This window comes from Setaria italica, chromosome V (assembly GCF_000263155.2).
Source record: "Setaria italica strain Yugu1 chromosome V, Setaria_italica_v2.0, whole genome shotgun sequence".
Classification (NCBI taxonomy): Eukaryota; Viridiplantae; Streptophyta; class Magnoliopsida; order Poales; family Poaceae; genus Setaria; species Setaria italica.
Window position 1 is genome coordinate 11,238,410 of NC_028454.1, and position 27,887 is coordinate 11,266,296.

General features: G+C 42.0%; 6 protein-coding genes across 6 annotated transcripts; 4 read left to right on the plus strand and 2 right to left on the minus strand.

Moving 5' to 3' along the window:
- Window positions 1-1,917: 1,917 nt before the first annotated feature.
- On the plus strand, window positions 1,918-5,041 carry LOC101754493 (ubiquitin-conjugating enzyme E2 2). Its single transcript, XM_004968437.3, has 6 exons — window positions 1,918-2,078; window positions 2,371-2,507; window positions 2,593-2,618; window positions 3,655-3,744; window positions 4,189-4,277; window positions 4,670-5,041. Exons 2-6 carry the CDS (start codon window positions 2,383-2,385, stop codon window positions 4,796-4,798), a joined length of 459 nt encoding a protein of 152 aa, XP_004968494.1. The 5' UTR covers window positions 1,918-2,078; window positions 2,371-2,382; the 3' UTR covers window positions 4,799-5,041.
- Window positions 5,042-5,143: 102 nt separating this feature from the next.
- On the plus strand, window positions 5,144-6,057 carry LOC101754097. The gene is made up of 2 exons (XM_004968436.3): window positions 5,144-5,598; window positions 5,690-6,057. The coding sequence occupies exons 1-2, from the start codon at window positions 5,281-5,283 to the stop codon at window positions 5,882-5,884; spliced, it is 513 nt and encodes a 170-aa protein (XP_004968493.1). The 5' UTR covers window positions 5,144-5,280; the 3' UTR covers window positions 5,885-6,057.
- Window positions 6,058-6,969: 912 nt separating this feature from the next.
- LOC101753688 (phosducin-like protein 3) lies at window positions 6,970-9,650 on the minus strand. Its single transcript, XM_004968435.3, has 4 exons — window positions 9,321-9,650; window positions 8,863-9,006; window positions 7,938-8,146; window positions 6,970-7,404 (listed from the first exon to the last, which is right to left on the minus strand). Exons 1-4 carry the CDS (start codon window positions 9,560-9,562, stop codon window positions 7,247-7,249), a joined length of 753 nt encoding a protein of 250 aa, XP_004968492.1. The 5' UTR covers window positions 9,563-9,650; the 3' UTR covers window positions 6,970-7,246.
- A 150-nt stretch (window positions 9,651-9,800) lies between these two features.
- Window positions 9,801-16,498, plus strand: LOC101753275 (FACT complex subunit SSRP1). Its single transcript, XM_004968434.3, has 16 exons — window positions 9,801-10,011; window positions 10,862-11,047; window positions 11,814-11,919; window positions 11,995-12,131; window positions 12,276-12,359; window positions 12,442-12,533; window positions 12,657-12,765; window positions 12,852-12,938; window positions 13,046-13,138; window positions 14,394-14,591; window positions 14,697-14,848; window positions 14,920-15,073; window positions 15,158-15,256; window positions 15,338-15,505; window positions 15,766-15,844; window positions 16,023-16,498. The coding sequence occupies exons 1-16, from the start codon at window positions 9,958-9,960 to the stop codon at window positions 16,142-16,144; spliced, it is 1,920 nt and encodes a 639-aa protein (XP_004968491.1). The 5' UTR covers window positions 9,801-9,957; the 3' UTR covers window positions 16,145-16,498.
- A 510-nt stretch (window positions 16,499-17,008) lies between these two features.
- On the plus strand, window positions 17,009-21,043 carry LOC101758283. Its single transcript, XM_022826640.1, has 12 exons — window positions 17,009-17,066; window positions 17,204-17,256; window positions 17,415-17,480; window positions 17,598-17,703; window positions 18,078-18,145; window positions 18,570-18,671; window positions 19,259-19,348; window positions 19,480-19,554; window positions 19,639-19,671; window positions 19,907-19,981; window positions 20,538-20,600; window positions 20,712-21,043. The coding sequence occupies exons 1-12, from the start codon at window positions 17,009-17,011 to the stop codon at window positions 20,820-20,822; spliced, it is 900 nt and encodes a 299-aa protein (XP_022682375.1). The 3' UTR covers window positions 20,823-21,043.
- Window positions 21,044-21,612: 569 nt separating this feature from the next.
- Window positions 21,613-27,874, minus strand: LOC101752866 (glutamine--tRNA ligase). The gene is made up of 22 exons (XM_004968433.3): window positions 27,563-27,874; window positions 26,810-26,857; window positions 26,644-26,715; window positions 26,428-26,527; window positions 25,907-26,002; window positions 25,668-25,729; window positions 25,453-25,554; window positions 25,273-25,365; window positions 24,984-25,136; window positions 24,841-24,896; window positions 24,348-24,525; window positions 24,015-24,212; window positions 23,841-23,939; window positions 23,621-23,752; window positions 23,378-23,514; window positions 23,152-23,251; window positions 22,973-23,068; window positions 22,707-22,807; window positions 22,508-22,613; window positions 22,283-22,372; window positions 22,068-22,197; window positions 21,613-21,972 (listed from the first exon to the last, which is right to left on the minus strand). Exons 1-22 carry the CDS (start codon window positions 27,704-27,706, stop codon window positions 21,875-21,877), a joined length of 2,391 nt encoding a protein of 796 aa, XP_004968490.1. The 5' UTR covers window positions 27,707-27,874; the 3' UTR covers window positions 21,613-21,874.
- Between the last annotated feature and the right edge of the window lie 13 nt (window positions 27,875-27,887).

Sequence of the window (27,887 nt, forward strand, 5' to 3'; positions counted from 1 at the left end):
TTGACCAAATAAAAACTTACTGATGCTCTCCTACCGATTAAAGAAAAACAACAAAGATTTAATTTAGTTTCTAGGTTCCTCCAGCGTCTCATGATCCAGAACGTAATCTTCTCCTTCGTCTTCCTCCTCTTCATGGTCATCGGCGACCTCGACCATCATAGAGACGTAGCCTTTCAATGCAATCTGTCGTTTAAAATTCTCCTGCTCCGCGAGCATGCGGCGATCTTCCCTCTCTCCCAAGGCGTACAGTTCAGGATCAAAGACCTCCAACCACGCCTCTGTCTCCGGGTCACATGTCTCCAGCTCCTAGGACAGGACGTAGTCCACCTCGCTCTGCGGCATCATGATCTCCTTCATCTTCTTCCTGTTCCCCTCCAGCTTGTTCTCCGCGGCGTCCACCGCTGTGCTCACGGCGGCACTCGGAACTTGTTGACCGAAGGCCAAGATGTCACCGTCATCGTAGTCATCATCTTCGTACTCACCATCCTCCTCTCCGTCTTCGTCATCATTCACCTCGACCGCGGTAGAGACGTACCCTTTGTCCGCAATCTGTTGCATGAAATCCTCCTGCACTGAGAGCATCCATCTGTTCTGCTTCTCTCTGAAGGCGACCAGGTCAGGATCCAGTCCCAAACCCATCGCCTCCAAGCTCGCCAGCAACTCCGGCTCCAAGGGCGCCATGGGCTCGAAGGACAAGGCGTAGTCAACCTCTCGCTGCGGCATGATGATCTCCTTCTTCCTCCTCCTCCTCCTGCTTCATCTTCTTGTCCCGCTCGGCAGAGTCTCCGGCCGGCTCATTGTCGTCGTCCGCACAGGTGTTCACGGCGGCCGGCAGATCAGCCACTGCGTTCACCATCTGCTGCTCCTCCACGATTGCACTCGCCATCGACTGGTTGTCTGCGATTGCTCACTGTAATAATTAAAAAAGGAGTTATTATGAAGCTGTTTCGACTTCCATTTATGTGCAGGTTCAGCCCTTGACTTTTTAAATTTTGATATAAACACGTAGGCCTTCAAACTTTAGATTAACTCCTGACATGTAACAACGGAGTGAATACTAAATGTGCATGTTTGATCAACGATGTAAGCGTTCCTCTGGGTAGCTTGTTGTGTGCACGAAGTAAATCACCAAATTTCTTCTCACTGGCAGGAACACAGCGCCAACCTGTAATCTGACAGGGACAAGTGCTTGCTATAACAAGAAAACACTGGCTAAACCAATAAAAGGCGCGGCTTTGCCGCGCCAGGTTTCTAGTGTTGAGACGGAACGGCCCCTGCCAGAGCTGAATCGAGCAGAGAACAGGAAGGGCATTTGTGCATACCTAGTGAGCGGCCCTGAATGAAATAGCGGCCCAATACGTTGGGCATTGCTTCGATGGCCCAGCAGGCCTCGAGAATGGATTAGCACAGTGGGTGTCCAAAAAGCGGCTCTAAGACCCTGATTGGTTGCTTGCTAAAACTTGGGTAGGCCAAGCCAAAACTTTGGGCAAAAAAGTTGCCAAGATTTTAGTAAGATAAATAGGAGAAGTTGCCAAATGTTGGTGTTTGGTGACTAAAATATTGGCTTGCCAAAACTTTGGCATGCCAAAATTTTAGCAGGGAAACAACTCTAAATAATTTAGCCACAGTGGGCCAGTGGCAAAATTACAGAAAACGCCGATCAAGTTTTGTTCCTCGCGTACCCAAAACAAAACTATACTCCCTCCGTTCCAAATTATAGGTCGTTTTGACTTTTCTAGATACATAGATATTATTATGTATGACATAGGGTATATCTAAGTGCATAACAAAGTCTATGAATCTAATAAAGTCAAAACGACCTATAATTTGGAACGGAGGGAGTAGTATAGAAAGAATAAATTCACTAAAAACCCCAGGAAAAATCAATAATACCAGTCGCCCCTTTATTCTGACTCCACCACTTCGTCGATCTGCACAATCCGTTCATCGGACATCTACATCGGCACATCGCCCTCTCCGCGAGCTCACGCGTTCCGGGGCTCCTCCTACCTCCTCTCACGAGTGTGGACTGGGGATCCATCCATCTGCCGGACCTGGATTGATTTCTTCTTTCCCTGGTAAGCTCCGAAGGATCTTTCTTTCCTGCGATTTCTCAAATCCATGTCGTCCTGGCTGGGATACGATCCATCGATTTTGTTGCGGGCTTGTTCCCCTGTGCGGTGGGGGATGCTACAGCCTTTAGTGCCCCCTGCGTCGTCGACGCCCCCCCCCCCCCCCCCCCCCCCCAAATTTTCGTTTGGGTTGTTAATCTCGCGCCTGATTTTTGTATGGGATGGGGCGCGTTGTTGGTGGTGGATCGGTGATGGATTTGTACGATCCTTTGTCTCACGCAGAGATTGTGTTGTGCAGAGACATCCGAGGATGTCGACTCCCGCGAGGAAGCGGTTGATGAGGGATTTCAAGCGGCTGATGCAGGACCCTCCGGCCGGCATAAGTGGCGCCCCGCAGGATAGCAACATACTGCTATGGAATGCTGTGATCTTTGGGTACGATGCAGAACCATCTCTTTCCCCTTTATTAGTTTGGACAGCAATTTGACAACGTCTTTGTATATGTTGGTTTCATTTGCAGCCCTGACGATACTCCATGGGATGGAGGTTAGTTAATCTGAATTTCCTTTACGGATTGATTATTTATGCTTCATTCTTTTGCGTTACAAACTCATTGTGTGCTGGTTGCTAAGTGCTTCTTGTGACATATCCAAACAATTAAGTGCACGTGCGTATGCTGCTACTATCGGCAATGCTAGTGTAACGCCTAACTTACTAATACTATAAAGTGATGATACGGAATGTGTTAATCCACTAATAGGAGAAGTGATTCATTTATTGGTCTCTGGCAGAAAGAAATTTCCAATTATCTGAGTGACTGAGTTTATTGACCTTACTGTCAAATGCATGGCACACTAGAATAAAAAATTCGAGCTGACATGAGACTGACCACAGTTTTAATGGAACTTCATGATGTAACATGCTGATATCAGTGTGTCGTAGTCTTGATAAGTCGAAAATGGTACCAAGTTAACTTCTATAGCAAAGAGCAATAGTAGCCAACAAAGGTACTGTTAAACCTATTGAAATTATAACTTTTTCTTTCTCATGAAATCTTGATTAAAAGCATATATTTAGGGAATGAATTTTGTGCCAAAACGGAAATGCAATATTTATTCTATGTTAATGGAGGTAATCAATAGCTACATTCTTGTCCAGTTGTCCCCTTGTCATCATTGTTGTAGTGTGAGCTGCTTCAGTAGAAGATAACAGATACACTGCACCAAAATGTTCTGCCATTTCTAGCTATCGCATAATGCACTCTCTGTTGGAATATAATGTTTCGTCTGTGTGCAGCTTGTCACCTTATTTTGGTTTCTTTCTTGTGGTGCCAATTGCATATGGCTTATATGTAAATTTGTATAGTAGTAATTCTCTCGAAGCTTGCAAAGTCATAACATTACCCTTTGGAATTAACTGGTCATGTATTGTTGGTCCATAAATCGGGAAATTGTTAAATTGGAAATGGATCTAATCACATACAGTGACTCACATCACCTCACTTAGATCATGTATAGCTTTGCTTGTGCATACTATATTGTTTAACTCCTCTCCTTTCACTGATATGCTGTTTTATTGTCAGGTACGTTCAAGCTGACTCTCCAGTTTACTGAAGAATATCCAAACAAGCCACCAACTGTGCGATTTGTTTCTCGGATGTTTCATCCTAACAGTAAGTTGTCTTTTCTCATATATAGTATGTGGGTGCTCACTGCTCAGGAAAACAATTAGATATGATTTTGTCCTCAGTATGTTTACTATTCCCAATTTCAAGGCATCTTTAGTTTTCCCAGGTTTCACCTGTTCTAAGCTCTCAGACATCAGAAACTTGGTATATTGACAAATGTTATGTGCTTTTTTCATTATCCTCTTTCTAGATGTGTATTTGTGCTGTGAATACCTATGATTTTACAATAACCGTGCTTGCATCTGTAAAGCATGCATATGCAGCATATTGGAGTGCATGTGGTGCTTTTGATTCTGAACCAACGGCACTCCGCCTTTCGTTGTCTTGACTTCTGCTGGATGCTGATATATCTGCTATGGTCTATGGATAATGTTATCTTCTAATCTCCACTTAAATGCCACACTGACATAATTTCCTTACGGTGTGCAGTTTATGCTGATGGGAGTATATGCTTAGATATCCTGCAGAATCAGTGGAGCCCAATATATGATGTAGCTGCCATACTTACATCCATCCAGGTACACTGTACAAGAAATCTTTTATTTCTTAGCAGCCCAGATTATTTGTTCCAGTGTTTGTGACCTTTTCTTGTTACAATGACATTTAAACATTGCAACCCATAGCATGGTACAACGTTTAGACATGGGACATACTCCATATTCGATACCCCTTCAATGTTATGTGAATTTTCAGCCACTAAACTCTTCTAAGATTTATTGTTTTAAGCACATGGTTCTTGCTTACTTATGAATCTGTATGTCTGCTGATCCGTGTTAGTTCTGTTTTGACCCTTGTGATTTTTCTAAACCATATATATAATATATCTTCCTTTTCCTTTTCTTTTTTGAGCTGAAGCCATGTATGTTGATGTTACACTATGTGACTAACCTGAGGGTGTATCATTTTGCAGTCATTGCTGTGTGATCCAAACCCGAATTCGCCTGCTAACTCGGAAGCTGCCCGCATGTTCAGTGAGAACAAGCGAGAGTACAACCGCAAGGTGCGGGAGGTTGTGGAGCAGAGCTGGACGGCAGACTGATGCATTGCAATATTGCATCTCGCAGCTCACCGTGTCCGTCCGTTACATACCAAAATGCTTGTGCTTGTAACTAAAAAACAGCCGAATTCAGCTGTGACTGCTGTTCTCCTGTATGAGCTTTGCCGTGCGTCTCTCTAATCTTGGCTGGACCGGTGGAGATTGCTCCGTCCCAGACTTTTACCCTGTGCTGGATCTGGAATACAAACTCAATTAATGTAGCATTATGCCAACATTTTATATGAACTCGTGTCTTCTGTGCATATGGACGAAGTAACCTAAGAAAGGTTTGGTAGAATATCATATTTCACACGAACGGGATTGCCATACAAACTTTGGGGATTTAGATCAATTTTGAGCTAAGATGTGAGAATTTTATTCAAAACACCGCGTTCAGTCAAAGCCATCTTTACACTCGATAGGTTGACGGCACTTCTGGTAGAATCTAGTGAGCTCAGGAGATCAGGAGCAGGGGCGATTGGTTGATGGCGCCCGCGGAAGGCGAATCGCTGGCGGCGCCGCTGCTCGAGCGGAGCGCCAGGCGGCTGGACCCGTTCGTGGAGGTGCGGCTGTATCGGCGGGGCGCCGGCCCGGTGGCGATCTTCCGGTCGGACCTGGCGGGCCCTCGCCGCGACCGCCTCGACGTGCGCTGCATCCAGGCCAGGCACGGCCTCCGGGCGCTCTACGCCTTCAAGCCCGAGGGATCCCGCCGCGGCCTCCGGATCAGGTGCGACCCGGCCGCCGGCTACTCCGCGCTGCCCTTCCGCGACGGCGCCGCCATCGCCCTCGACGGCGAGCCCAAGGTCAGTGTCCTTTCCTCTTTTTTGCGGTTTCCACCTCGCGGTACATGGATACTTCAGAACCCACAGAGCTGCTTCCGTTTCCTTGCTGTAGGAGTCGTGGACGAAGCCGGTGTCGGTGATCGTCGCCGGCCTGCTGGTGCCCGCGGTGATGGCGGCGGTAGCGGTCAACGGGGTGCCGGAGCTTCTGCGGTCGTCGAGGTTGATCAACGGGATCTTCCCGCCGTGGATCCTCGTCAGCGCGGTCATCATCTTCGCGCGCGCCAGGACGCGGCCAAGGGCTCCGTGAGCCAGGCAGCCGGAGCTTACATGTATCGCTCTTGAACGCATCAGTTTCTTTCCCTTATGGGCCACATACAATCCTTGCCTAATGTAAGAATTAATTGTGATGTAATGTCGAGAAAATGGACTATATCCGCACCAGATTTTGCTTGATGAAATGTTATCTGAATTTTGGAGTTTGGATGGACCCTTCATCATATACAAATGGCACAGTAATTCCTTTTTCAAACAAGAGTACTAATTTATGACACAACTTGTACATACAATCCTCACTAACAGTAACTAAAAAAAAACGATCAGTAATCTGAGACAAATTTCACTCACGCAACCAGAAAACAAGCCAGAATTTCACCAATACAAGCAGAAAACATCAGTAACCATGACAAACTTCATCCATCCAATCATTTTCCTCCCACCACAATCGCCCGGTATAGTCGTGTGTGCCAATGTAGCATGTTTCATGCAGTTCTTAACATAAGAAAAGGGAAGCCATTAAGCCCATTATCATCCTTCTACTCATTAAATGTTTGCATAAGAAAGGGGAGCTAGCTTGATCAAAATATCAAATCCATTATCGTCCTTCTGCTTTTTAAAATTTTGCTCATCTAATTATCTTCCTCACAGCCACAAACCTATCATACTCCAACCGGCTCGTAGATAATTTTTCTCATCATCACAGCCAAACTCTCTTCCACCGAATTACCTAATTATCTTGCAAGTAAATTAAGCAAATGACTGAAATGAGACCTGGTTAATCAAGCAGGTAACAACAGGAACCACTAACAAAATCTGTTGAATTAGTCCAAAATTTGGACTAAGATTATTGGCAAGACCCTACGTTGACCAGTTCTCCTTAACATGATTTTCTGCACTTTGGAATTTGGATAGATCGTGATAATCGGTTCGGTCCCTAGGACTTAGATTGTTAACATGCCGCGTCACAAACTTTCTTAGATACATAGTTTAACTTAGAACTTTTTACTATCTTTACAAATGTTACACTGATGCATATATATGAAACAGTTAATTTAAGGCAAGACGTTATGTTTGTTGAGAAAGGTTGTCTGGATATTCAAATGCTGTGGATTCAGGTTTGGGTGGAACTTTTCCCATGCAATTATACAACTTCCATAATCATATCTGATCTCTCAAAAAAGAGTAATGTTACATCTCAAAGGTTACTGACACCAAGATTTTACTGCCCCCGATTCACAGATCTTTCACTCTAACCACCAAACCAGGCACAGATCAGCAAACAAGACAAAATCAGTAAAATGCGATAAAATTCATCCACACAACCACATAAGATCAGTAAGTGGAACCAAACAGGACCTGCCAGCTGAGACAAACTAACACAAACAGTATAAGCTCAGTCGCTATCCTCTTCCTCCCGCTCTTCATGCTGGGCCACAACCTTCTCTATGAACTTCCTGCGAACGCCTTCTATGACATTGTCCCGGGATGAATCGCCACCGCCATGCCCATCATTCAGTACCGGGTCTGACTGGCAAAGGGCTAATGCAACAGCTGAAGGGAACATAACGGTGATTTAGTGTAAAAGCACAAGTAGATGGAACCTCTGTATGGCAATGGGATATTTCTATTTTCTAGGAATCATGATGCAGTGAAAGAAAGATTGTCACCCAACAAGTAAAGGATAGATTATCTGATTTCTAATTACAGAAAAGGATCAAATATATGCTAACAGTAATGTATAACTGTGGATCATCATGTTGCAGTTTTAGACAAACACTATCTAACTATGACACATGAACAACACAAAAATACATCAGGACTGGATCTGGAGGTGTATGTCACAACAAATTGTGTACTTTTAAGTTTAAAACTTGTCACCTGAAGGTCAAATATTTTGCTCAAGTCAAGGAAGTTTGGAAAGAAGCTGATTGGTGTGCTAAATAAGCATGTTCCATTGTCAAATATTGTATGCGCTAAAGAAAAGTCCAAACCAACAGCACAGAACTGGAGCAACTGGAATCAATGAACTAAGGGAAAGTAGGAAATCAGATACTGGATACAAATTTTACTGTGTAATAACTTACATTCAGGTGTGCATCTCTTTCCACCGAACTTTTGCAAACCAACATAAGTCCCTTTGACAGCACTGTTGTTATACACCAATATTGTAGGAACATTTCTATCTGGGTAGTTGGGAATGCAGTCTGTGGAGATAATTTTAACGAATTTTGTCGCTGGGTATCTTGTAGCCAATTCTTCCAAACAATTCTGAAGCAACCCACATTCGGGTATCCTGCCATCAGATTTTATAGAATTTGATAAGAGACAAAATTTACTAAAAGAAATCATGCATCAGATCGTATGGAATTCGTTACATTCTAATGAATCCAGATATCTTTTCTGTATAATTTAGGTGTAAACACCTTTTGGAAACACTAAAACAGCCTACAGAAAAGAGCACACCAGATTCATGGAAGATCCTCCAAGCTGAAAGAATATGATACTTGGCAAATTAGCTACAAAGCTACAACTTCGAATCAAGGTTTCCAGGAAAGAGGAGTGAACAGAAAGTTCATACCACTAATTACATCGCAACTTAAAGGGGACAAAATCAACATAACAATGTCCAGTAAGTCCGATAAAAAATGGTAAGGGAACACATTTTGGAACAGTTGCTAAGCGATCTAGGTTCATGATGAAAGCATGCTCATAAATCACATGTATGAAGGTCAGGAACTGCTAGAACCTATTTCATCACATAAAATCTCTGGCTATGAGGCACAGCAAAGAATGTAGAATTCCCATCCTACAGTCAACCATAGCCATAACTCATGGTCCTAGATTTTTAGGCAATTTGCCATAGAAAACCAACACAAATAGATACAGTGCAGTTAGAACCTGAATACAGTTCTATCTGCTCCAATTTCAATTAGGTGAATGAACCATAAATAGTTATTTGTTGACATATCACGTCAAGGTCTGCAGTAAATTGAATGAAGAAAGAGTTACCCGTCCTTGAAGAGGAAGACCACAACCCAGATATCTGATGGCGCCTGAGACACCTCACGCACGAAGTCCGATCCGGTAATTGGCACTATACTGCCAAATCGCGCGGCTTTTGCTGCCTCCCTGAGCTCTGCAAGCCTCATCTTCCTGCAAACATCAAATTAAATCAAATTGCCAGAATAAATTCCCACTTATACCAAACCAATCACAAAACGCAACGAACAATCCAAAGCCCAGTAGTACAGCACCGGATCCAGATCAACAATGGAAAGATATCAGATTACTATAGGAAGCAAACCAATCATACCGTTTGACCATGCGAGTCAGATCAAATCAAACGGTGCAGGCACTGGAGCATCTCAAGATGCAGCCAAGAACAGACGGAAACAGAAAAGAAAAAGACACCATCACGGATCAGCAATCAGAACGCAGACCGGATCGAGTCCAAGGAGAGGGGATACCTGTACTGCTCGAGAAAGCGGTCGTCGTCCAGGTCGTCCTCGAGTTCCTCGAGCTCCTCGGGCTCGCGCGCGTCGAGCCATTCCTTGGACTTGGGCTGCTCGTCGGCCGCGACCTTGGGGGCGAAAGCCGGCGGCTTGAAGGGCTCAGGCTTCGGGGGTAGATTCCCCAGGCGGCACTGGATGTCGTCCCACTGCGTGCTCGTCCCCTCCACGTCCTTGTACACGAAGTGGTAGTCCGCCATGGCCGAGCACCACGAGCGCAGATAGAGAGAGATGCGCAAGACCGCGAGGGGGACGGCGAGAAGTGGAGAAGCGAAGGGACGAGACGACGAGGAGAAATCGAGCACGCCCGGCCTGACTTGTGGGCCCGGCTTTGATAGCCGAGCCGGAGCGAGGCCTCTGGCCGGTGGGGTCCGCGTGTCGTTGAGTGGGCGAGAAATTTCGCTGCGGCTCTATAAGAAGCAGCTCTCGCTGCGCCGCGCCCCCCCTCTAGGCCTCTACCGCCTCCGCACTTCCGCAGAGCCGCACCGAAGCAAGCGAGCCTCTCGACTTGGCCGCCCGCCGGAGAAGCGGAGCTCGAGGGGAGGCGGCGCGCGCGAAATAGCAAGCGGCGGCCGCAGGCGCCTCGTCGGCAGAGATGACGGACGGGCACCACTTCAACAACATCCTCCTCGGGGGGCGCGGCGGCACGGTAAGCTCCTCAGCCTCGGCCGCCAACGTCGTTTGCTTGGTTCTAGGGTTTCGTTCCAAAATAGGTTATCGGGAGATGACGTCGTCGCTGGCGACTCTCTAATTAGCTTTTGATTTGAACTTGTTGGCTCAATTTTTTTCCCCGACGATTACTTGCGGCTGCGTATTGGTCGGGTTTAGGGTTTGCACCGCATTTTAGGCCAAAATTTGCTCGCCTTTTGTTTTATTCTGCCCCATTTGGTTAAATTCAATGCTTCTTCTTCTTCTTTTTTTTTGGGGGGGGGGGGGTTGCTTCCTCCTGTGGTTTGCTGGATTTCGTTTTTGTGGCTTGGGTATGACCCAATTTGTGCTTGAGGTTTCTATGCGGTTGCAGAATATGAGACCGTCGATAACTAACGGTTGGAAATGAATTACAAATCGTTTGTGCGTTTTTTGAAGCTTACAAGCAGAATGCCTTTGTAGCGCACCCCATAAAAAGAAAGCACACCCTGTGCTAGATTCGGTGCTTATAATTTTTTTCCCCATTGATGCACAATCAATGTTTGCCCTGTCGCCAATATATTTTCTGCGCTCATCTGAATGTATATACCTATGCTTGCCCTAACCTAGATCTGATAATACCCGCAATGCTTGTACCACTCATGCATTGGAAGATGATCCGGTATTGACACCTGACCACCTTTATTATACTTGTATTTGTGAACCTTAAGACTACATGTTATGCCTTCATTCCTTTCAAAATCTATTACTGTTTGTACACCTGTGTTTTTCTCTTGAATGGTATACAATTTAATACGTTTTGTTAATGTTTGGGATATTGACATACTGTCATGACTCTTGCATCTATGCAGAACCCCGGTCAGTTTAAAGTGCATTCAGGTGGACTTGCATGGAAGAGACAAGGTGGAGGAAAGACCATTGAGATTGACAAAGCTGATGTAACCTCAGTTACATGGATGAAAGTCCCCAGAGCATATCAACTTGGAGTCAGGATTAAAGATGGCCTGTTCTACAGGTTTATTGGCTTCCGTGAACAGGTTTCCTTTCTCTTTTTAATACTATGTAGTTTATTAATGATGTTGATATTTGAAATGAAATTAGAATAAATTGGTTTGACGCAAAACCTACAAAGTAAAAAGTAGCACTAACTTTGTTCAGTTTTTTAGTATTCTTTTTGTCAATCGACATTACTGGCAAGATTTTCCTTCTTATTATGGCATATGATTAATAATGCATATCACTGTAATATGAAATAGATCAAGCTACTTCTCTGTGAAACTAATTTTGCATAGATCTTGGATAATTTCAGTCATGCTACATGTCCTATCTTATTTTGGTATATAGTCATTGTGTGTCGATTATAAAACCTGAGCCGTTCTAGCTTTATCCACTAATAAAGCAAACACTCCTTGTTCAAATTATGTTGAACAGGTATATTGTTTGCTATATTCATTTGTGCCACTTGGTATACCTGTCTTGCAGGAGTCTTTCAGAATATGCTATCTTTTGTACATACAATATATCATGTAGTTAAGAAAATACCTATGGAAATTCTCAAGGAATAATCTTCAGGATTTTGCATGGCGCAGTATAATACTTGGGACTGGTGCTGTGTTATTCGCAGATTGTAAATTTAAAGTTATATATTCCAGTTATCAGATTTTCCTAGATTATTGTCTTGAAGTATTGTCAATTATTTCTGGGAGTATGCTTTTACTTGTCAGTAAAGATGACTGGTGACGTTAATGTACGTCTCTTAATGTTGCCTGACAAAAGTATTTGATATTGTCCTTTCTTGCATAGGATGTAAGCAGTTTGACCAACTTCATACAAAAGAATATGGGCGTCACACCAGATGAAAAGCAGCTTTCTGTTAGTGGTCACAATTGGGGAGGGATTGATATCGATGGTAATTGGGTGATCTTTTAATTTATTTTAACATTTGTTCAAGTTGATTTTAATGTATGCCACCCTTTCTCTGTAGGAAACATGCTTACCTTTATGGTTGGTACAAAGCAAGCATTTGAAGTGTCTCTACCAGATGTTGCACAAACCCAGATGCAAGGAAAAACAGATGTTCTCTTAGAGTTTCATGTTGATGATACTACTGGGGCCAATGAGGTTTGTAGTAGTTATAGTGGATGCACTCGTGTTTTCTGATTGCCATCCAATACTATATTGTTTGTGGTATTACTGTCATTTACTTGCTCATCATGTATACATCATCAAGTATTGTGCTAAAATTTTAATCCTTCATGGTTGTAGAAAGATTCGCTCATGGATTTAAGTTTTCATGTGCCTACTTCAAATACTCAGTTTGTCGGGGATGAGAATCGCCCTCCGGCTCATGTAAGTTCGCTCAATCAGCACTGTGTAAATGGAGCACATTGAAGTTGCAGATACTAACTACTGAAATTTCCTCTTTCTGTAGATTCTATGGGAGACTATATTGAAATTTGCTGATGTTGGATCCTCTGAAGAGCCAGTTGTCACCTTTGAAGGAATTGCGATTCTTACACCAAGGTGGAAATATGAACCTTTTATCTTATGAGAAACACAAGATGATTTGTTCAGGATGATATGTCTCGTATTTTCCCTAGGAAGCTAATGATTTTTTTTTTTTTTTTTTTTTTTTGGTCAATGCAGAGGACGCTATAGTGTTGAGCTTCATCTGTCATTTCTACGACTCCAAGGGCAAGCTAATGATTTTAAAATCCAATACAGCAGCATTGTTCGCCTCTTTCTTTTGCCAAAGGTTCCGTTCTTGTATCCTGTGTTGTGCTGTGCAGAATATTGCACATTGACATGTAACTAAACTCATTGCATGGTTGAGTTTTGCAGTCAAATAATCCTCATACATTTGTTGTTATCACTCTTGATCCACCAATCCGTAAAGGACAAACATTGTATCCTCACATTGTTATTCAGGTATTGTACTGCAAATTTTTTCATGATATTTAGTTTCTATCAGTTTATTACCACTTGGTTTCAGATTCGTTTTGAATAGACCAATTTGTTCCCCTATGTCTTAACAGTTTGAGACGGAGGTAGTAGTTGAAAGGGATCTGGCATTGAGTAAAGAGGTTCTGGCTGACAAATACAAAGACAGGCTTGAGGAATCTTACAAGGTGAGGTATCTGTTACTTTAAAAAATACAGCTTACTTGTTGACTTGATTCATTCCAGTTAAAATCTGAAATGTAGATTGTAAGATAAATCTTAGAAGGCACATGTCGAAAAAAGTTTCTGAGCTTGGAGAACTCCATCTCAAGCATTATGTATGCTGTTGACAGATGTTGTATTGTAGTCACCTGTGAGCTATTTCCATTAACATATTGCATCTTTCCTTTAATGCTTTCTTAATAATTATTACATTTCGCCTTTGTTTAACATATTTTTGGATTTGAAGCTGATACTTAAGTTAGGCTGAGCAAGCACTTAATTACTCTTATGGTATTTGATCCTATCTATCGGAAAAATGTTGTCATAGAAAATTAGGAACAGCCTCTTGTGTTTGAAAGATTGGCGCTGCATCATTTTGAGACAAACTATGCTCATATCTTCTTAAGCTTACCTTCTTCGTGTTCAGTATTTGTTCCATTACATGCTTTCGTTAATAACTTGGAGAAAAAAGTTCCTTCAGAAAAAAAGAACTTTGAAAAAAAGAACTATTCTTCCACCTACTCTCTCCATATAAAAAATAATGGTCTAGTTATGTCTTATAATATCAACTTACGAGGGACTGAGAGTGTACTTATTCCAAATGTTTTTCATGCTAATATGCAATTTATGATCCGAGTTTGACGAATTTATCAAGCCATTGGGCACTATGAGAGATGTTGTTAGTAGGGATACATAATAATGTGCTGCCTCTCCTTGAAGAAGTTTAAAATCATACTATTTTAGATATGGAGGGGTTGGTTTAATTATTGGTTGTAGTATATCCTGCTATAAATGTAGAAAGATATTCAATGGAGAAGGTTTCGATCAGATCGATGGTCGAAGGGTGAATATTGATATTCTGAAATTCTATGGTCTGCTGCTTTTATACAGTGTATTGGCATGTTTTTTTTTTGGTAATGTGTTTTCTTGGTCAATTCAGGCTCCATCACTTTCCACCATCTTTGCCCTCCCTCCCTCAGAAATCCTTGAATTTGTTATTTAGCCAATTTTTCATCTACTGGATTATCGTTACAGTAGCCTAGTTCTATGTAATCCTCATGTCATTTGGTCTCAATTAAGGCTTGATTATCTATTGTATGCCAGGTTCAGTCATAGTTGGTTTTTTGCTTTTTGGACAAGTATTCAATTGATACTTACTGGTAACTACACCTGAGTGTTAAATTTATCCTTTTCTTATACTGAGTTTTTTATTTATCCATAGGGTCTAATACATGAGGTATTTACCAAAGTCCTTCGTGGGCTATCTGGTGCTAAAGTCACAAGACCAGGTTCTTTCAGAAGTTGCCAAGATGGATATGCAGTTAAATCTTCACTCAAAGCTGAAGATGGACTGTTGTATCCACTTGAAAAGGGTTTCTTCTTTCTGCCAAAGCCTCCTACACTCATTCTGCATGAGGAGGTATCATTTTATATTTGTCGTAGAAACTAGTAATCATGTTTTCATGCATTGCTGAGTGTCCAATCATAGTAACTGATGCTCATGCCCATTACATACTCAATGCAGATTGAGTTCGTCGAATTTGAACGGCATGGTGCTGGGGGTGCCAGTATGTCATCTCACTATTTTGATCTCCTTGTCAAACTGAAAAATGACCAAGAGCATCTCTTCAGAAATATTCAAAGGAATGAATACCACAACCTCTTCAACTTCATCAAGTATGTTTCCTTTTTATTGGATTCGTCATCTTTCTTGTTGTACAGAAAACTTATGCGTTTTTTCTTTTTAGTGGAAAGAACATAAAAATAATGAACCTTGGAGGAGATGGTCAAGGTACGAGTGGTGTAGTTACAGATGTTCTAAGGGACACTGATGATGATGCTGTTGACCCACATCTAGAGCGCATTAAAAATCAGGCCGGGGATGAGGAAAGTGATGAAGAGGTATTGTGCCCTGTTTTGGTTGATGCTGACTTGTTAATCTTGTTACTGAGCCCTTCCATGTACTTTTCTTTATCTTCATGTTAGGATGAAGATTTTGTCGCGGATAAGGATGACAGTGGATCTCCTACTGATGATTCTGGTGATGAGGATTCAGACGCTAGTGACAGCGGTGGTGAAAAAGAGGTAACTTATTGTTGCTGTAGGCCTGTAGCAAGCCTGAAGTGTGAAGCCATTGTGGTAATGTGTAATTGTTTTTCTCCCCAGAAATCATCCAAGAAGGAAGCAAGCAGTTCAAAGCCTGTTCAGAAAAGGAAGCCTAAGGGCAGGGATGAGGATGGTCCAGAGAAGAAAAAGGCAAAGAAGAAAAAAGATCCTAATGCTCCGAAAAGAGCAATGACGCCGTTCATGTATTTCTCAATGGCTGAGCGAGGAGTAAGTTCCTTTGGTTAATAATTCCCAGCATAGTAGATAGTAGTACATAACTTTGGCAAGGGTGATACAGTTTAGCTAGAGCTGTTTTTAATAAACAGTTGAGCAACATTGCAGGTTACTTTGTAACATGTTCTTTGTTTATAAGATATTTGTGGCACTGAGAGTGGAGCAGAAACCTTCCAATACTGGAAACTTGCTATTCATAGATGCTAGGTATCTGATCTTGAAACGGGAGTTTAGAGTTTATTTTCATGATGCAGAACATGAAGAGCAGCAACCCGGATTTGCCTACGACCGAGATTGCGAAGAAGCTTGGGGAGATGTGGCAAAAGATGTCAAGTAATATTCTATACCATTTTAATATTCTATACCATTCTCCATTATATTCACTTTGAGTAATAATGCCAGCGTCTATTCATCTGTGAGGTGTATTCTGCAAATTTTTTTCTGTTATGTTTACAGCTAAAAAAAATATAATTTACGTGTTTATGGTTTCCTCTTTCCTTGTCATGAGCAGGCGAGGAGAAGCAGCCTTATATTCAGCAGGCCCAGGTTGACAAGAAACGCTATGAAAAGGAATCCGCTGTCTATCGTGGTGAAGCACCAGTTGATGTGGATTCCGGCAATGACTCTGACTAGAGTCACACCCTCCTGCACCGGAGACATGGGAGGAAATTGCTGACTGTTGTTGCAGTTTGTGGCCTGAAATTATCTCAGCTCTTGATCTGGTACAGTGGGCACTGAATGAAATTCTAGTGACGCATGTAAACGGTAGTTGCCATCATGTGAAATTGCTGTACCATGTAAACGGTAGGTGCCATCATGTGAAATTGCTGTACCATGTGTATGCCGGCGGCACTACTTGCCTGGAGCATTGCTAAGAGGCGTTTCTTGTTGCGTACCTATGCAGTGCAAAGATCGTACGAGTGTAGTCTAAGTGAGTTTTCTGTATAACCTTCATGCCTGGTTTATGAGAGTTGATTTTATTTTGAAGCTTGCATTTCCCAACATTTAGTTAGACGGTATTCGCAAAAAAAAACATTTAGTTAGACGGTTATTAGCCTGGACTTGTTGGTGAAAGTACATTTAATCCATACGTAATCCAAAATCGGAGATGAACCCGGTTGTCTATTGATATAAAGTTGAGTCCAACTTTTTTTTTAAAAATAAAAAAGTGAGGCCAACTTAAGTTGGCGTATGCAAGAGGAATTTGAACCAAATCACGACGTGACCACGGGACGACCCGACCCGCTAGGCCCGCGACCGCGAGCCCATCTTGGACACGTGCCGGGCCCTTGATTCGCTTCGCTGTAGAAAATGCGATCGAGCCTGACAGGGCAACCGCTTCCCGGGCTGAACACGTTCGAGTTCCCCTCGATAAAACGTGCGGCGCCTTAAAACTCCCTGCCCAAGCAAGCTAGGGTTTAGCAGTTCCTCTTCCTCCCTCTACCGCCTCGTCGTCGCCCCGAACACTCGCCGCGGCTCGCGCGCTGAGCCAGCACAATGGCGATGGCGCAGGCCGGCATGCAGCTCACCAAAGCCGCCCTCCTCGTCGGCGTCGGTGCGTAACGCCATCCATACATACACGCCGGTTATTTCATCGGCATCGGCTCCGTTCTGCCCCTGCGCTTCCCGATCTTTTTCCTACCCGCTCGCTCTGCTTTTCCCTCACTTGTTTTTTCCTGTTGGATCGTGCAGGGTTGGTCGGGTCTCAACTCCCCAAAGTCGCCGAGATCTTCGTCGAGCTTCAGGTACGTGCGTGCGTGCGTGTGGTTACTGATCACGGATTGCTTCCTTGATCGCCGCACCACTCCCCGATCGATCCTGATCCTTAATTTTGGTGTGGTTCGTTCTCGCTCCATGCTTTGTGAGCTGAATCCTGATCCGTGTGCTGCCGGTGGTCTCGCAGGGGTCTATGCGCGAGAAAGGGGCGGACTCGGCCGCGGCGACGGAATCGGTCGCCGACGTCGGCAATGTACGTCACGCGCGCGCGCATTGCGCAACGCGGTGCTTGTGAATATACAATGCAGTGCTCGTTGATCTATCTCACCTATATGACCAGCTGTGTGCTTGTGCTCCAATCTGTTTTTAGGAGGCTTTGCAGCTCGCCCAGCTCCAAATTGAGATGATGACTAGGCAGCTTCGGCAGCTATCGTCCAATAATAACGCTGTTATTCAGGTGGATATGGGCAAGGGAGGTCTGTCAAACTCAGCTGCTGCGCTGAAATTGTTTCTTCTGTCCACACTTTAGTTTTGCTGTCTTACCATCCAATCCTGTCTTAACATGCATCGAATATGACTAATTGTCTTCACACTAGCTATTCTTCATACATATTAATTGTTTAAGTTTTGTGCTATTTTCCATATTTGCATCGCTGTAATTTGGTAGCAAGCATGCATGTGCCAACATATTAAAGTAACTAAGTAAGCAAGCACTGCATGTGAGATGTAGGGTTGTGCAAAATAAATTTTGTGCACACTAGCTATTTTTTGAATATGAACATGCATGCCTTTTGCTTATGCTATGTACACAATTCCACATGATTAAAACCCTCAATTTATCTCTTTTCAGCTGGATCAGCTTTGATATTACCTGCTGTGGCTGTTGGTGCTGTCGGCTATTGTTACATGTGGTGGAAAGTAAGTCCTAATTCATCAATGACAATTCCAGTTATCTTAACAAAATTTCTATTTCCTCAACCTCTATGCTTTAAGATATATACTCGTTACCATTACTCTCTTTTAGCAAAAACTGGAAATAGGTTTTGCCTCCTTCCAAGTGGCATTTATCTGTCACATGGCACATGCTTGTTACAATTCGGCCATAGTGATCTGATTCTGAAGTCCTGTGTGCCTTTTTGTTGAACTATATAAAGCCTCATAAAATCCAAAACTAGCTAGATGACGTCATCATCATACATAGTTACACAATTAAAAAATGTTATGGATTATTTTAGGCCATTTTTTATTTACTTGAGCTTATTCTGTTCTGGTTGAGTGCCTTTTGGAGTTAGTGGTTCTTGTTTGATCAACCATAATTTCTCCTGTAAATGCACACTTTCAGGGTATCTCCTTCTCTAGCCTGATGTATGTCACCAAGCGCAATATGGCTAATGCTGTTGCAAGCATGACTAAACATCTAGAACAAGTGCAGGGCTCTCTTGCTGTAAGTATTAACAACATCCCTTTCCTTGCAAAGTCATCATCTCAATTCCCTTTATTATTCAGAATGAATGAAGATTATCACACAAGCTTCTAGATAATGGCGTGCCACAATATTATTATAAAATGGATGACATATTTCTCTCTGAATAGATAATGGTATTCTTTGTGTGCTCATATTTAGGTTCTTGAATATTCAACCACACAAGTGTATTTAATAAATTAGTTGGATGCTGAACTAAGATTTAAATGAAGTATCTCAACAAATTAGAAAGAAATGCAATATTCTTTTGAACTTACTTAGGAGCTTTGTAGTCCTCATCATTCAAACAAGCCTTGATCTTATTTAGTTTATTCAAAATAGATGTATGATTAGTTATTTGCATCAACTTATGGTTGAAGGGCATGCTAATCAGTTTTGATTTCATTTAAGCACGTTTTCTATTTTTTTTCTAAATCAAGTGCACCTTCAACTTGGATTGAAAGTGATATTGTAACTGCCTTGTTTGAAAGTATACCTATTTTATTAAATAGCTTGTGGGATTCTCAAATAATCTAAATGTGTTTAATACTTTAATGCAACATGTGCAGGCTGCTAAAAAGCACTTATCGCAACGCATTCAGCACTTGGATGATAAATTGGAGCAGCAGAAGGAGATTTCTGGCGAAATTTTTGATCAGGTACTTCTTGAACTTCTGTAATCCTGGAAGATTGTACATTCCTTTGAAACCGCAAGAGTTAGGCTTGGACATCCATGCACCAATGTGAAGTAGTCTTTATATGAATAATCTCATATAACCCCTTCATTCAGGTTACTGGAGCAAAGTTGAAAATCAAGAGCATTGGTTCAGACATGGACAAAATAAAAAATATGGTTATGGGTCTGGTGAGAAATTGAGCTTGCATTTCATTCACCCTTGTTTTTCACTTTTCCAGTTGTCTTAGCATACATTATCTGTTGTTCCTGCAGGATCATAAGATGGATTCAATTGAAGCAAAACAGGTAACTTATAACCTTTTTGAGCAGCATCTACATAATCTTTAATTTCTCGAATTGAACACTAGCAAATTTAGTAGCAGGCTTATAAAGTTTCTTGTTTGTGGATTATGGACTCAACTTGTTGTATGACAGTGGAAGTAAAGGATTCCATTGTCTTTCCTCCTCGATGCATGATATAAAACAAAGTGCAGTAAACTACTGTCTTCTTCCATGATGACTAACAATATCTTATCAACAGAACTATTCGTGTGCGGCTGTGAATTATCTCTGCAAATTCATAGAACAAAGGGGTGAGAAGCTGCCAGAACGCGTGGTATGTCTCCCCTATTTCTGGTGCCAACATCTTGGAATTCATTACGCCACTTATCCTATATTATTTGTAGAAAATCATATAGATACTTTGATATAGAAAGTATGGTGAAATATTTATTTCCCATTAAAAATGAACTATGACCATTTTTTCCTGCTATGAAAAGCTTGACTGCACATAACAAAAAAATTTAAAGGAGACAGAAAAAGAATAAGAGGAATCTCTTGTGTTAAGACTTGTTTTTCAAGTATAATCTGTTGACAGCTCATTGCACTTCCTAATCCCACTACATTTTAAGCTCTCGATTTTTCCTTTTTGATATATCGACTGCATGCACCTACCAAACTCAAGTCTCCATGCCAAGATAATGTTGCCAAATGCAAAACTGTCAGAAAGAACACAAGGAGAAGAAATTTGGTTGATTTTTTTTAAATGATAGGATTCCTGGAGCATGAGCAGTGCATTCCAAGTGCAGTTTGTTCATTATTGCCTCAATAGCATTGCTCGTATGTGGTTGCCAGTTCGTTTGATTCTCTCTCTTTTTTTTCGGTTGTTGCAGGAAGGATTGCAACGAACAGTAAGGCGAATAGGGTACAGCAGCTCAGAGTCGTCGGTTAGTTCTGTCCCTTTGTTTTTTCTCGGCTGGACTATTTCTGAAAATGGTTGACGTAATTATAGAGGGAACTATTCCATTTTGCTGGAGGCTCACGTGGAAATCTTTGTTTCTCGACAGGGTTTGGGATTCGGGCAGCTGCTGACGATAGAATCAACCAGCCCTAGCGCTAGCGCAGAAAGAATGCTTCGGTCAACAGGCATCAGCGCGGCACGTTCGATTCTGCCTTGATTAAGAGAGGGTGATCAAGCAAGGCAGGATGCGTTTACCCACGCCTTGCCCGAGTTTTGTAGAGCTCTGAGTTAGGTAGAAATAGTAGGTTAGATAATTTTTATGACTGCGTAGTGCTTAGAGTGAGATGGCATGTCGCGTCTTTCTAGCTCTCATCACTGGTTTATCTTACCGCCTAGAATGCGAGTTTGTTCATTGTCATCACGCGTGTTTGATCTTTCAAATTTTCTTAACCCCCAGTGCATGCGTCGCATTTCAAAATTAGAACAAATAGAACCTTTATCCGTACGCTACGTACTCCCTCCATTTCGAATTACAGGTTGCCAGTACGCCCTCCGTTTCGAATTGCAAGTACTCCCTCCGTTTCAAATTGCAAGTACTCCCTCCATTTTGGTTATCCGTACGCTACGTACTCCCTCCATTTCGAATTACAGGTTGCCAGTACGCCCTCCGTTTCGAATTGCAAGTACTCCCTCCGTTTCGAATTGCAAGTACTCCCTCCATTTTGAACTAACAACCGTACTCCCTCCATTTTGAACTCCATTTTGAATTACAGGTTGTTACATTTTGAATTAACAACCGTACTCCCTCCATTTTGAACTCCATTTTGAATTACAGGTTGTTAGTACTCCCTCCGTTTCGAATTGCAAGTTGTTTTAGTTCTTCTAGATATATAATTTTGCTCTGGATACATATCAAAATCTAGCTAACGGAATTAGTAGTAGTATGCTTATATGCTGTAAGGACAGTTTGCCACGACTTCTTATGTCACCAACAACCATGCCGGAAATAAGCTCCAAATAATGATAGTATATGCAGCTTTTGATTGCGGACATCCCAAATCATGCATATGTAGCTTTTGACACAAATTGGGTACCCTACCACTAAAAAGATCATACAAAATCAGATTCAATCAAAGCAAGCAAACAGCAGTCACATGCACATTTTACAGGGTGGAAGGCCTTTAAACTGTTGTCATGGATTAAACTATCATTTTCTTCACAAACTGTATAGTTCAGGTGCGCCTCTGCACCCAAACAAAACCGACGCGGTCACTTGGGTCCAGCTTTACCAAATGAATCGCGGAGGGTAACTGTTCTGTTGAACACCAGCTTCTCAGGCGTGGAGTCGGTATCTACCGCAAAGTAGCCTGAAATCCACATCAAAGTAGGACGATTAGTTGAGTCAAGAAAACCCATTGATTGAATGGTGTAAAAACATGAGGTTCTCTAGTTCTGAAATCACCGAGGCGCTCAAACTGGAACTTGTCACCCAGAACCGCAGTGGCAAGTGACGGTACAGCATAGGCGTCCTTTATCACCTCTTTTGAGTGCGGGTTAAGATCCCCCAGCCAGTCCTCCAATTCAGCAGGATTCTAGATGCAGAGCAACAAAGACGTTGGTGACTCTCAGCGTAACAAGCACTTGGAACAGCAGTAAGAACAGTAAGCTGCACAATACCTCTGACATGAACAATTTCTCGAACAATCTAACTTCCACCTTTAATGGTTCAATACCAGGTGCTGGCTCGGCAACCCAGTGCAGAACACCCTGTAAGAGTTTCAAGTCAAGTCAGTCATCCAGATTTCTTTTGTTGGGTGTCCAAACTAGATTTATCTTACTTGCAAAATGCCCAAATAGCAGAATCAAACTAACAGTTTTGAAAAGATTCCAGTGGACTGTTACCTTAAGTTTAGAAGTCTTCAAAGGATCATATTCAGCTCGAATTTCAACGATATCATCAGGGCTATTACCGTAGATAACATCTGTGCATTTTATGGGGAATGCATACCTAGTAATTGAAGGGAAAATGCCATGTTACTGTACAGAATGTGAAATTGATAGGCAAGTAGATCCAGAACAACTTTCTCAAAAATAAAGGTACCTTAGCATGACAGATTTACCAGGGGCTAGCCCATAGTAATCTTTTGAGTCCTTTAGGCGAAAATCAGTACTCTCAATGTAGACAGTTCTTGAGAAAGGAACCTGCATAATGAAAGAATGTGATACATTTATGCACTATGGAAGATTTGAAGGCCACAGAGCAGTGAATTTATGGTTTTCTTATAGCACATTTCACACAGCATTTTAAGTTGACATAGAGCAAAAAGGCATATTGTTCTTGTATCATACACTAAAAATGAGAGATACCTTGTAGTGGGAGGAAGCATCAGTATCAGAAGCATCAGGCCACATTTTCCCATCAAGATCCATTACTTTTCCTTCTTCCAAGTTAGTTATTACAACCTAAAATTAAAAAAGGTAGCACAATGAACAATAATGGACCACAAAGGCACAACGTAATCTAGAACCGGAACTGAACACCAAACCTTTAGAGGGCGCAAAACAACCATCGATCGAGGAGCTGTTTTATTAAGCTCTTCCCTGATGTGATATTCCAGACGGTCAACACGAATTAAGCTATTGTCACTGTATAAAAAATATGACAAAATACATTCAGATAAAGCAGAATGAAGTATATAAAAAATTATGTGATTATGGATAGACCAAAACATATCTATAAGTATTCCAAAACAGCAACTCATGTACTTCTACCTTCTAGTTATCCCAATTCCACGGATAAACGAATTAATCGCGGTTGATGATACTCCCCGTCGCCGGAGTCCTGCCAATGTCAACAAGCGGGGATCATCCCACCCATCTACCCACTTCTCTGTCACAAGTCGATTCAACTGCACCAGAACAACGACAAATGGACAAGAATATGACATTATTGATCATACATTATAACACGAACTAGCATAGCATTGGTCTTTTCATTTAGCTTCATCTACTTACCTTTCTTTTAGACATCACAGTATTTGATATGTTTAGCCTCGAATATTCCCACACATATGGCTGATAGAGGTCCAAGGCAACAAGCAGCCAGTAGTATGAAGGGCGACGTATATCAAATTCAAGTGTGCACAACTAACAAATGAGAAAAAAACATGCTTAGTCCCTCACATGTTATTGTTAACCCAACTCAAAACTATTTGGTAAAGAAAAAAAAAATTACCGAATGTGTGATGTTTTCAAGAGAATCAACCATGCAATGAGCATAGTCATAGCTTGGATAGATACACCACTTGTCGCCAGCATGTGGATGAGGGGTGAACTGTACGTGTATAAACAATGAGTTCTGATGTTCTGTGCTATGATAATTAAATTCTCAGTTGAGCACCATACTTACTTTTATTCTATATGCTATTAAGTCAGACATGTTTTTGTTGTCATTCTGCATGTCCTGCTTCATTCGGAGAGTTGCCGCGCCCTCAGCAATCAACCCACGCCTCATGTCTTCAAATAATTTCAGCGACTCTTCAATTGGCCTATCCCTCCATGGACTATTCATCTTCTTTTCCCTGTACTCCTTGATTTCTTCTGCGGTCTGGTAAGTATACAAGTCAGCATGCAGGCATTTTATTTCTCAAGGACTAAACATCAACATCCTTTCCCCATGATGACACAGGTTGCACTTTAATCACTATTGGATCAAATGGTGAACAGGAGAGGTGGTATGTACCTGGTGATCTACATAGGCTAGCCCTCTCCGTATTAACTCAACTGCATGCTCGTACAAAGCTTGGAAATAGTCACTTGTGTATGTTACTTTGTAGGGCTCCCATCCCATCCAATGGACGATTTCCTGGATGTGATCTATGTATTCTTTCTTTTCAGCTTCTGGATTTGTGTCATCAAACCTGTTGTCCAAATAAACATGAAATATTGTAATGTAAAAGAACTGAAGCAACATCAATGTCTTCATCAAATTACAAATCAAGCAAAACTGAGCACAAGTCTCACAGCAATGTAGGGGTAAATAAATGTTGTATAAACAAGAAAAGCATAAATTTCCATGATCTACAACAGAAAATTTGGACAAAGCTGAAAAGGAATTCTTCCAATGCATTTTTATACTAAAATTATACTGAAGGTAGCATCAACAGCCATGAATGAACACTTCTAAAAATGGTTAGTTAGCTAGAGGAAACCATTCCCAATGGAAATCTTATTACCTAAGGTAGCAATGACCATTTCGCTCCTTAGCCAGCCCAAAATCAATAAACATAGCCTGTATGATGAAGCATGTAAGTATATACCCCCAAATTTTAAAAATTTGGTGTCCATGAAATGCATTCATGACGGAGATTATCAAAACCTTGGCATGACCAATATGAAGATATCCATTGGGTTCTGGTGGAAAACGGGTCATCACTTTTCCTCCAGTTGCCTTCAGATGTTTTTCTAAAATTTCCTTTGTGTTATGCGCTCTCCATATGTTCCCATTGCTGAAGAATATTTCTGTGTGAACCTAGATCATACAAAGAAATCAGAATCACTGAAGAAAACTTACTGTGATGGAAAAAGAAACAAACTATAACAAACTCTATAGGTGTGCCTGAGTGCCATAACTATGACTTGTATGCCAGAGAAGAGAGGAGCAGAACCTTAAAGTTTTCCTCTGGCTGAGGAAATATAGTATACGGGTTTAATTCCTCCTCAGATGGTGGGGCAGAAGTGGCAACTGCAACTTTTTTCTCCTGCATTTCACAGAAACCATAACTAAGTGGTGCAATAAATCAAATCACACTACTTTGAACTTGGATAGTACATATCATCTTGCCAACCTCAACTTTTGCCGGTTTTTCCTTCTTCTTTTTCACTGGTTTTATATTGTCAGCTTCTGTCTTCGGACCTAGTATTTCTGCAAGCCTCTTGTCAATTTCCTCCTGTACAAGCAGATTATATTGGTGCTCAAAACAAATAAAAGACAACCCAAATATATTGGTGCTCAAAACAAATAAGACAACCCAAACAATCATGTTTCATATATGCTTTGCACCTTTATCGCCTTAGCATCACCCCATGGGTGTCTCTTCCTAACCTGTCCGCATAGGGTACCAACTGAGGAAAAGGACATGATTAAGAATTAGGTCCCATGGTCATCCATCAGTATAAATTACTAAACTAACTAAGAGTGTATATGTGCATTCAATATGATACAAAACAGTTAGCATAATGCGGATTTTTTATCATAAACTTCTTTGCAATTTATCATGCAAGTCGAATTGGAAGCCAAACCATTTATGTGATACCGCTGCTCCTTTATAGCTTCCATATTCTCCTCAAGAACATCAGTAACAGTTGATTTAATCTCCTCAATAGAAACAACCACACCTGCAGGCACAGTATTGTGGCCTAGTTATAAATGGTCAGGTGATATGAACTGAGAATAAACTATTAACAAAAGTAAATGTCGTTTCATATCCAATAGTCAAACTTGTCAATTTAATCATTATTGTCTTAGCACCCAGTGTTTCCGATGAAATGGACCGAGTCTAAGAATAAACTACTTCCTGAGAGCTTCCCTTTTTCATATTCAACAGGAAAATGCATTCAATCAGCAAACGTATAGCAGGAGCAGCAAAAGCAACAATAACAACAAACCCTTTCAATCAGCAAATGTATAAACAGAAAAAATTCATCAGTATCAGAAGAAACAGATAAGCTCGTAGCAATACCAGAAAATTCTAAGAGCTATGCATCGCATACATTATAATTTGCAGAAGCATATTGATACAGGGCGTTCAAAGGAAACATACCTACACCACATGCTTCCTCAAACTTCTCGACATCCAGAGAATCAGGACCTGTATTGGTAAGAAATGACAAAGCAGCATCTAGCTGTGCAGGGTTCTTTATCTGAAAAGGGATTTCATGTTCACATCATCTAGACAATGCGTGGTGAAAAAAGAAAACACTATGTTGGCACCCACAAAACTAACTCACAGAATTCAAGAATAAAAACGGGGGCATACCTTTATTGACAAGACATATTTAATAAGGACAGGACGATGAACAAGTGCATTAGTTGGGTACTTAGTGGCGACCTGTTTTACACATGAGTAAGTTCAGCTTTATGAGTTACACATAAAAAATCCTCAATTAGTAGATTACTCATGATCCATTGGTCTAGGTGCTTACTGCATAGAGAAGATTGCCAACTGACTTGTCACATTCCTTTATGCCAGCCTGTTGTTGACAGGTAAGACCAGTTAATTAAATGGGAAAATGCAGCATGTTTCAATGAGATTAGCAGTGCAAACTGTTAGAATAACAATAAGATAACATCAATATCCATGCTAGGATAAGTTCATGAAAAAGGTGACAGTAACAACTAGCATTCAAGATGTCCGAATTCCTATCCTAAATCACATCGAGTTGTACTGAATTCGACCAGGCACACTATGTACAAAATGACTAGTTGTGCTGGGCATGTCTGTCATAAAGGACTGCAAAATTATCCAAACAGGATTATAGGTGGGGAAAAGGCTAAAATGTAGCAGCACAAGACAAGCCTAGAGAAACTTTTGGCAAAGCATTAAGCAGATCACACAAACGGTACTGATGAAACCAAGCAAGCGTGGATCAAATGGTGGTGGTGCTGTGACAAAACGTGAAGCGGGTAGCAGATTTGCAGAACTAGGAACCAGAATTACTCGCCACAGTTCACAATCGAGCTGGAATGAGCTAAATTGGGCAGTACGGATTTAAAAAAAATCATATACGAGACGCATAAAAAAAGTGCGCACGTCTGCATCCATATCATTCTAACACCAAATCCCACACCCGGGACAAGCTAAAATCTAAATTAAACCCCGAAATTCCGCATCAACAGTAGACACTACCCCCCGCGGAGACCCAAAACGGCGAGCGCGACCGGGCAGCGATCCTCACCTCGGCTATGACGGCGGCGAGGTTGGCGGTGACCTTGCTGTTGACGAGCGCGTTCTCCGCGGTGCGCTGGTCGAGCCCGAGCGCCAGCAGCGCCTCCAGCGGCAGCGCCGGGGCCGCCTTCTCCCCGTCTCCCCCGGTGCCCATCTCCTCCCGGGTCCGGGCGAGTGGTCTCGACTCTCGACGCGCGCGGGGGGGCGCTAGGGTTTAGGATTCCGGCGAGAGGAAAGGCAGCGGAGCGGCGGAGAGGAGCTCGTGCCTCGCGCTGGAGGGATTGGGATTCAGGAGGGAGGTGGCGTGGGTTTGGACTAAACCCAAGTCACCACCC